The sequence below is a fragment of the Paralichthys olivaceus genome, chromosome 8 (genome assembly GCF_024713975.1).
Source record: "Paralichthys olivaceus isolate ysfri-2021 chromosome 8, ASM2471397v2, whole genome shotgun sequence".
Taxonomy (NCBI): domain Eukaryota; kingdom Metazoa; phylum Chordata; class Actinopteri; order Pleuronectiformes; family Paralichthyidae; genus Paralichthys; species Paralichthys olivaceus.
The window spans coordinates 17,052,291-17,062,813 of NC_091100.1; the positions used below are offsets into that span (position 1 = coordinate 17,052,291).

The 10,523-nt window shown below is 39.5% G+C and overlaps 1 protein-coding gene across 2 annotated transcripts in view; it reads left to right on the top strand.

The window, feature by feature from the left end:
• LOC109627472 (zeta-sarcoglycan) overlaps window positions 1-9,186 on the top strand; it is a 305,924-nt gene extending 296,738 nt beyond the window's left edge. For both annotated transcript variants that reach the window (XM_069530649.1, XM_069530650.1), the window contains exon 8: window positions 5,227-9,186. In XM_069530649.1, coding sequence (XP_069386750.1) covers window positions 5,227-5,433 — 207 coding nt within the window. In that variant the 3' untranslated portion in view covers window positions 5,434-9,186. The remainder of the gene's footprint in view (window positions 1-5,226) is intronic.
• The last annotated feature ends 1,337 nt before the right edge of the window (window positions 9,187-10,523 follow it).

The window sequence follows — 10,523 nt, forward strand, 5'->3', positions numbered from 1 at the left end:
GAAAAATGGTTGTGAACAAACATTCTTAGGCATAGTTTCACTTCATGAAATTCATAACTACTCCCACACTTCTCCTCTGTCTTCTACCGATCCGCCTCCAAAGGCACTTTAACCCTCTATTCTTCTCTGCTGTCTTTCTTCCTCCATCTCTCTCCACCTTTCATTCCAGGAAAGGCTCATCCTTTCATTGCCACCTTCCCCTCCTCTCCCACAGCTAACTCGCCTCCCACCCTCTTTTGCCCATTCCTCAGCTGTGCCAAAGGAAATCATCCATGAAAATGTTTTGACCCTCTATAATTGCTGCTTCCCGCATGTTTCCCATCTCCTTGACGCCAGAGCCACGTTTCTGCTCAACTGATGGCGGAGAGAGATGGGCTTAGACACACAAACACATTTGTACTGCATGCACACACCCAGCCACCCACACCCATGGTCAATTCATGCAAATGCATGAGGGGCACAGATATAAGACACAAACAGGAACACAGATTTTCTCATAAAATATAGTATGTATGAAGGTAGTGAGCAAAATAACATCAACTCCTTTAATGCCTCAGCCTTGCAGTGAAGTGTCTTGGGATTGTGTCATTCAAGTTTAGATTCAGGCCAATTTCCGAGCATAATTTGTGTTCTTAGACTCTAAGGTGCACCTATTATTCCATTGAACCCATGAAGGTTTGTAAATGTTTGTAAAACCAATTATTTTGTATCTATATATATACTCATGTAAAATATAAACCAATACCATTGAGTGTAGAAGACTTTTGGTTTTGGTTTTTAAAACCATTTCAAATCCCATTTGGTGAAATGTGTTGTCTTCTAAGGCTAAATGTCTTGTCTAAATATTCTCTCTGTTTGCTTTGTTTTATTTCCTAGGTCATAGCTATCTCACTAATTTTAGTTTTAATGAAATCACTGGCAACAGTCTATGACACACAGCCATGTTTTGGTCTCAAAATTATGTGTGAAAACCATATTTCTGTGGTGAGTTTAATTATGTCAATCTTTATTGATTAAACAATTTATTAAGTCTATGTTGTAATTGCTTAGATCAATGATTGAGGTGGGGAGTTGATGTCAGTATAATCCTTGACATCAGACAACTGTTAAACACATGTGTACGCTGAAGAAAGCAGAGCCTAGAACATCCATGTGGACAATAAACTGCTGCTAATGATTAAATAGAAAGAAAAAGTGTACTTTTAATAAGGTTCTCACACTATGACAGAGTACTAGGACCCACCTAATTGAAAAAAAATTCGGAGAATATAAGAATAAAGTTCTAATTTTACAATAATAAAGTCATAGTTTTTGGCTAAATGGCATTTTGGAAGGGGAATATCAGAAGAGCAGCCAGTCACCTGCATTAAAATGAGGATTGTGGAACATCTTGTTATGTTATACTTCAGTATAGGTCTCACAAAGAAAAAAATACTTCATGTTTTGGTACATCAGCCCCATATTATCATAAGTATCACCACTTTCAAAATTTTGTTAGAAACTGTCCACTCTGAGGAGAGAACCTAACGCATGCATCTAGAGGAAATGTTTGGTCGTGGTCATATGTAGGGCTGTTGTTGGTTCCATCTGTATGATATTGGGTTTCATAGTTTTTCTGGAACAATGAGATTTTGGATCAGCCATGTGACTGAAAATGTGCACAAACAAAGCACATCTTTATTAAAGCTCCATGCATGAATGTGTCCATATGAATATGTGTCTGTGTGTACACACCTTCACATGCTGCCAACAACAGGCTGACCTAATACAGACTCATTCATTTTGGTGGAATCTCAGCGCTAATCCAACCTGAAGCAGCAACAAATGACTTCCTCTCTCCTTCCTCTACTTTCCTTCCCTCTTTTCATCCATCTGTCCATCCACCACCTATACTCTACTGTCCGTATTACCTGCTACACAGCAGCCATTCATTTCTATCACTCTTTCCATCTGCTGTCTTCTCACCTCTCACCTCTATTTCTGTTGATCTCTCCCTCACTCCATCCCTCCTTGTAAGATACAATTTCTACCTACAAATATGTCTGGTCTGTCCAATCTCATAATCAGCATCCTCTTGTTCCCTTCTGGTTTGTCTCTCCATCCCTCTCTCCTCCATCTTTATGCTGTTTTCATCCCTCCATCCCCTGTTCCCCCGTTTTTGTTTTGAAGCCATGATGTTTCCAATGTTATGGAAGAGAAACCTGTAATTTCATTGGCATTTCCACATTCACGTACACCTCTCTCATCATTCTCACATCCCTTTACCATGCCCAAGTTCATTTTAGGATATTTGTTGCCATGGCAAGCAGGATGCTCGAATTAGATTTGGGTTATTTTGCCAACCGTGACTGAGTCCATTCCTCTGTAAGGCTATAACTGAGCCCTGGCAGCTTTTATTGGAGAGCCAAACGGAAGATGACAGGTGTGCACCAGGGACCTGTTAATGGGAATCCTTGACATTTAGAAATATACTTTGGTATTTTCCTTTTCCCAGTACACAGGGAGTGAAGTGCACATATTCGTTTTATCTCTATAGGCCCTGAAATGTCCCATTGTTATTCTTACGAGTAGTAGTATCATTAAAACCAATGGACATTGGTGGCTAATGAGTTGGCTGAACACAGTAACTTCAAAAAGGCTCTCTGTGCTGCCTTTTCTATGGGGAGTACCTGAAGATAACCCAAAAAAATTTGGGAATCTTGTGTTGAAACTAGTCTAATATGTATATTATACATTTTCTGATTATTAGTGTAACAGTAGTGACCAATTCTAAACCTGCCTGTTTGTTTGGCCTGTGGTAATGCTTGTTGCAGCTTTCTTTCTGAAACTGTAACAGTGACCTGCAGAAATTGATGTTAGGTAGAGACTTACTGTAGGACTCCTCTACACAAAGTGATTGTAAACCTGTTTATTCAAGTTCATTAATATCAAACATCTTCTGGGTCCAAATCGAAACAAATTTGACACTGCACTTTATTGGACCCTTAATGATAGTGAAGTTGATAAGATGAATGGTTCCTGGGATATGCAAGCCACAAACTGATAGAAAGATTTGTGGAATTATTATTACTATTATCATACCATATGTATACACCAGTCATACTGCTATCATTCCCTATATCAACCTTTTATATTGAAGTCATCAAATTTATGTCAGTTATTTTCCATCTATCAGGTAATTTATATTTCAACAGAAGGTTACATCAAAGTATTTCAAACACCAAAGACCTTTGTAAGTAATAGTAGGGAAGACCTTGTATAAAGTACAGTATGTTACTGAGTGAAGGCATTATTAGGGATGGCACTAGCTTTCGGGCTACCTGCTCTGATTACCATCTATCTCAAGGTTAATGGCTTATAGATGTACAGCTTTTATCTACTCAGATATTTTAACGCAACCTGAGTCACACTTTTGCTCTGTTCCATAATGCAGTGTGTGTGTGCGTGTGTGTGTGTGTTGTTTATATAGATTGAGAAGTGCCCTGTCAGCCAATGTGAAATCATTAGTTATACTAATTGGTTCCTCACTGTTGGGGTATCTCAATCCCTCATAGCTCTCTTGTCCTTTTTTTTCTTCCATTCATCTCATCTCCCTCTCTTCATGTCCTCCTATATTCTTCAAACCACTTGTGATTTGACATTTTCTCTCTGTCATCCTTCTCTCATCTATCTCCCACCCTCTCTCTCTCTTTCTCTCTCTCTCTCTCTCTCTCTCTCCTTTCTTCCCATTTCCCTCTGTATTGTTGCACTCAGCTATTTTCTACTCACATTTCCACTTCTTCTCTCCTCATTTCTAAAAAGGAGTACATGAAGAGTGGGGAGCCAACCCTCTGTCTGAGTATATGTGAGACAGAGAAAAGTAAGACAGCAGAGTTCTGTTAAACTTTGAAGAGTAAATAAAGATGCAGGTGAAGAAGTAAATAGAAAACAACATTTTGTAGTGATTCCCATTTGAAATGTAGCATGTATCAATCTGAGTATGAGAGATTAAGGCTGGAAATTTGTCCTAATGGAACCCATGGGACTACACTGACCATCCGCCCCCCTGACTTTCTGTGTATCTAACCAGTTACTGTATTCAATGTCCTACTCTCTACCAACCATTACGTTCATTATAGATTTAACTGCAGATTCTCATTCTGTCTGCAAAAGATTCCATTATTGTATCCTCCAATTGAAGGTATCATCTTGAAATGTCTTGTTTTGTCGGTCCTACAGTCCAAAAATTCAGAGTTCTAATTTATTCTCAGGTATAATGGATATACATATATATGTGTTCAACACTGCTGACCTAAATAATACCCAGAAAAACATATTCAAACAACCAAATGCATGGGTTTTCATCCAATAAGGATACAAACACCTAGAACCCCAGTACAGTTTCAGTTGGTGACATGGCCATACAGCCTCAAACATGGCCTTATTCTCATAAAGTCAGGGTGAGTTTAGTTCTTTGTGTCTTCTCCAGGGAATAAAGTCTATTTATATTGCAGGTGCTTTCTCAAAGTAAATTCAGATTATGTTGAGTGGGCACATGATCCAGCAAATCCTTTGGCATCCATACTAAAAACAAACTCCTTGACCCTGCAACTCAAACTTAAAATCTCCCAAGTAACTTGTATGCCCATTTGCATTGGAAATCATTCAAACCTGTTTGCAAGTTTTATCTAATGTTTTGTGTAAACTACAGTTGTGCATAAAGTCAAACACAGCAAAAATGACCGATATTATAACCTTGTTTGTGTTTTGATTTTTTTTTCTTTATTTCTTCCCCACACTCCTACTGATTATCTTGTTTTTAACATCACCTGTCTTGCCCTCTGCCTCATTTACTCCATCTCTGCCTCTTTATCAAAAGATTCCCGTTCTAAGTAGAAATTACTACTCTGTCTGTGTATTGTTTTTAATGACAATCCCAGTCGACCACAGAATATAGACACATCCCCTGCAGCAGTTTGCTCTCTCTTTCTCTGTACACACAACCCCGCTTTCTTTTCTTCTTTTTGAAAACATAACTTTCTTGCTGTCTTTATTTCTATTTATTATCTTTGGCAAGACATACATCCATGTGAACTCAGTTCCCTACAGCCATAATATCAACTTTTATGTATATCTATTTCATGTTTTATTTATAATTATATTATTTTGAAGTGTTGCTTTTGTTCTTTATCATTGCTTTTCATTATGCTTTCATGTTTTTAAATGATGTCTGTTTCATGTTTGCAGATCTTTCTAGATGCCAACACCATCAGACTGGGCAGCATCCCCCTTGGTAGTGCTGTGGACCCCCTGGAGGGGGCGCCTGCAGGTACCACCTACACTAAACAGACTGTCTACGAGCTGTGCGCCTGCGCTAATGGAAAGCTCTACCTGTCCCCAGCTGAGAAAGGCTCTACCTGCCAAACCACTAGTAACTTTTGTCTCTGGAGCTGAAAGTACGAAGCTAAAAGACGCCGAGGACATATGGACTATTAAAAGTTTGAAGCTAATGCTAGCCAACAGACAGAATCATCATGAATTATGGCTTTGTGGGATGCTAATGCCAGCCAAAAGGCCAAATCAACATGGATTGTAGCATGGTGAGGAGTTCATGTCCGTTAACCAACCAAATAATGTGGCTTATGGCTTGGCGGGAAGCTACTGCCTGCTAACAGACCAAATCAACTTGGACTGTAGCTTGCTGTGATGCTAATGCCAGCTAAAGGACTGAATCAACATGGACAAGAGCGGTGAGAAGCCACCTCACCGACAAAATTAATATGGATTGGTCAGTAGTTATTGCTAGTCAAGATGATGGATAACTCAGCAGGAGGAAAAGCCAACAAGATTAGCTCATGGGTTTGATGCTAAGACCACTCATGGTCATGGATGGACAGTCCCTCCAGGGCCCTCAGTGGCGGTTTCTGCCATTGTTGATTTTCTGAAAGTCACAGGGATTGCATTTGGGGGTTAAGAACAGCAAACTCTTACAAACAAAGTAAGTTTTGTGTTCACTGTTTGACCAAAATGTTCGGGAAAACATACTCCTGCTTTTGTCAGGATATGGTGATGGACTACAAACTTGCCAGCACGGACTGAACAAGTACTCTGGGCTAGAAGTCCTGCTTACCAGTTGGCTAACAGACATCATTGAGCCCTTTGGTTTCGCTCTGCAGGTAACTTACAATAAAATCAGTTGATGGTTTAGTCTTGAGGGAAGCTATGGCTAGCTTACGGACCAATCTATACCAGAAAGGCCTTCCCCCTCCTGCCCCTCTAGTCTTAAACCCAAATGTTGAAGTTTAACCTTTCCACATTTATCTGCACCTAGTAGTGACTATGTTCTCCAACCCTACTTTTCATTGGACAACTAATGCAAATACTTGTGCTTCAGCCTTGCGTTCACCAGCTTTCTCCCCATAAATTTCCAGATTCTCACAATTTTAATATATATTTTTTTTCTTTTAGATCTAATATTTTACTTGATACTTATCTTCTTTCTTCCCCTTCAGTGTCTCTGTAATCTTTAATCCTCAAATATTTTGCTTCTGTTCCCTGTTTCTTTTCTCTGGGCTCTGTCTTTTTTTTCTGTTTTTATGCACGTACTGACACTGGGCTGACAGAGAAAATGTTGTTCTGCCTATATCATCTTTCCTCCACCAGCCTGGGTAAGACAAATGAAAAACATACCGTCTGATTCCTTCCACTGGTCTAGATAAAACATGCATTCACAAATAATGACAGCTGTATCAGATGCCGGGTTTTCCCTCCCACATTGTCTGTTCCCAAAAATGTTGGGTTTCCCAGTATAGAAGCAAAGAGAATAATAAAGAGAAAAGGAAATTTGGTTCAGTCTAATTAAGCCTCGGGTGGGTGCTAAGGCTGAAAGACAATGTTATGGTGTGGAACCCTACCAATAGATAGGCAGAGTCAGTCAGCTGATTGCCAAAACTATTTTGGTGTTGTTATGGAGGAATTTACCTCTTCATCCCATGTTCTTTATCTGTCACACTTTCCCCACTCCTTGTGCATGGCTTTTCTGCTCTTCTTTCTTTTCCATCTTAGTCATGTCTTTTCCACCAACCAAATACCGTCACCATGGTGGTTGTCCATGAAGATCACAAACAGGATCACTGGCAGGGAGCAACCCTGGCAGAAGCTAGCACTAATAGGAAATGTGCTTGACTTCCTTCCAACAATAGAGACAAAGCCCTCATTGCAATTTATTTTAGGATCAGATAACTACCAGTAACTCAGTTAATTACATACTCCCATAGTGCCCCTAAAAAGCCCCCCTAAGGACACAGTTGTTAAGTCAAAAGGAGACTTGCTGGGCAACCTCACATGACCCCTCCAGTAAACTTACAAGGATGAAGTTGGTCCACTGTTCTATTGTTGGACTTTGGGATACGAGGCTCAACAATCCGACCACTGTAGCTGGAGGACAACCATTCTGAACCCACCTGCTGCTTCAGTAGATTCTCAGTCCAATCATTTCCAATAGGCTTCCCTCTGTCCTTCCTTTGTTCCTTCTATAACTACCATGACAGCATCCTTCAACATTCTGTTTGCAACTCTCTGCAGCCAATTCCACAAGGGAGACTTTGAACTCAGTTTGCATGCCACAGCCTCTTCTTAAATGCCTGAAACGTTCTTCCAGAGGTGGGAGTTGAGGACCTTGCCAAGAGAAGCTTCGGCCAGGTGTTCCCAGGTCTGTCCAACAGCCTCTCACACCATCCAATCCAGTTCACCACCACAAGACAAGACATACAATAATCAAATAATTCCAGGTTGATCATCAGTCCTAGCCCTATAATGTTCTGGTATTAGATCAGAACAATTAAAACCATTATATGCCCAAATGTACTGTTTGTCATGGCCAATGCATCATAAGCACTTAAGTCCATCAATTAATTACCACTCAGGTTCAGATAAGACAGACCATTCCTCTCAATCATCTTTTCATAGTTGCCCACATTAGCGATGAAGTCTCCGAAGCAGACTATGGAGTTCCCAGGTGGTGCCCTTTTCAGGATCCTACCAAGAGACTCCAAGAAGTCTGGATATGTCAAACTGCTGTTAGGTGCATAAGCAGAAACAGTCAGTCCTTGCTCTCATCAGCTTGCACTCAAATGGGTTCCACTCTCATCCAACACAGGTAACCCCCTTCTACCCCCCACCACCACCAGCATCACACACAGCTCCCATCGGGACAAACAAACCTCTCCACTATATTAAGGTGGTGGTCTTAATTGGTCTGAATGTTCTCAAGCTGGCTAACCTAGCACCCAACCTCTGCAATGGCTGAAAAAAGCAAATTTATGTGTCAGAAATCTCCCTGGTAGACATTATAGATGGATGTGGTTGTATGTGTATGGACTCCACTGAATTAAGGCCCTGAGGCTTACTTTCATTTCTAAAAAGAAGCGATACACAGGTGCCTTTGCTGCTGTTGGTAAAAGCACATCACAGTCTGAACGTTCACACTCCCAAGTGTCTGGACAAACTATCTATTTATCAATCTACCTATCTATTTAGTTTTCTGTCTTTTCCCTCCCCTGTTCTCCTGGTTTTGTAGAGTTCTCAGTATATCCAGCTGAAAAAAGAACAATTCAATCCTGGTTTAAAGTTTAATTTTCTGATGTGTTCCCTATGGTTTTATTCTTGATAATAAAAAAAGCACAAATTATGCCATGTATATAACAATACCAATAAAATACAAAATAAAATAATATTGTTTTTCAAAAGAATCTGCAGTATTCTGTTTTGTAAAAAAAAAAAAGAATCTGACTTTAAACCCTCCTGCTCCACAGTATTTCACACAGTTCCCTTTAGTTGGCTTTACAGGTGAACAGGTAATAATTCACAGAACATACTTTCTTATAATGTCTGTTTTCATAAACATTCGTATGATCTCTAAGTTGAAGTTTGTTTGTGATTTTCTGTGTAATGACACTGACATGAACAAAGTTAAAATTGTTACTTTGTCTCTGCACTTGTGTGAGATACAGGCCACAGCATTTTACTTGTTTGTACTGTACTGTTACTGCATTTTACTTATTATTGAAGTCCTGAAGTTTCTCTCATCACCCCCTACCATTTAATATCCTCTATCTCCCACACACAACAGAATCCCATTAAAGCATTCTGTATGGTATTTTTGGTGTTTGGAAGCTGAATAATCTACTGTATAAATTTTTATCATTTTGTTTATGTTTTTCTCATTTTGTATCTGATGTTCTCAATTTTCTGTAATCTTTCTTTCTGTGAATCTTCTGAACACACACAACCATAACCAAATCCATATCAGAATGCTGCTCAAAGGCCTGCACTTTATTTTAATGTCACTTCATATGTGTCCATTGAACCAAAGGCCTGTTGACAGTAATGGAGTAACTCTATGAAAGTGAGGTGTATTTCCCTGAGCTCAACACTTATCCACACTTCATTTCACATTATTTTATTTTATAGTGCTCCATCTCATTTTTCTCATCTCATCGTTTGCTTCTACTATTTAAAACAATTGGTAGGTTTCATGTGTTTACAGTATATGGAAGAAATGCATGTTTCTGGGGTTTTTTTAACATCAACTGATGCTCCACAGAATGTGCAGCTGCATCATGATTCAAGAGGAGAATGACATCGAGAGAGCTAAATGCTTGCGAGCTAGTTCAGGTAGCCAACTTGAGCTGCGCTGCTCCGATCATTTGATATACATCACTCTCCACAATCCTTTATGATTCACACCCTCCCAAAAGCTGCAAACATTTCCCATCCCTTTCTTTGCTTACCCCGGCTGCTGCTGTGTCAGTTTGCTGCCAGTGTTTCAGCCCCTCCATCACACTAGCATCCACCTGTAAAGGCTCTGACTGGGGGGTTATAAGTATTTAATGAAGTGGAAGCCTGGACATCAAACTCTAACATGTTCTGCTGCAATAAACATTTCAGTCGTGGGTTGTCTGACTGAACAATAGATAGCTTTTAACTTGGGTCACTGTGGGTTCTAAACACAAATATAAGTAGTTGCCCCATTATTTGACCAAAAGTGATTCTTGTCTACTAACTTAAGTAATTTGGCGTCCAGAGTTGCAATTCTTAAAACAAATGAAAAAAGAAAAACTACTTGAAATATCTTGGAAGGTTTTTGTTGCAAAACCATGGAGAGCAAATGACTCAACCTCTTTTGTGAGTTGGTAAGCAACGTTGGTATGTAGCACTGTGGATATTGAACATATAATTGTTGAAGATATGAAACCTCTTTGAGTTTTTTTTATTTTAAAAGCCACTTGAGCAGCAGGGTAGTTTTTAGTGAGAAGGTCACTAGTGAGATATGAGTTTGACAGCTCTTTAACATTCCTTGTCCTTACTATAGTCTCTTTGTTGTCCTATATGTATATTAATGCCAGTTCACGTTATTTATTTTGTGGTTTTCAGTACAATGCTGTGAAAAGCAGTTGTCATGGAACATCCAGAATCACATGGAGCTCAGCAGAGCTGCTTTAATCTCCATTTCATTGCTCTGGAGGCAGACAATACAATTAATT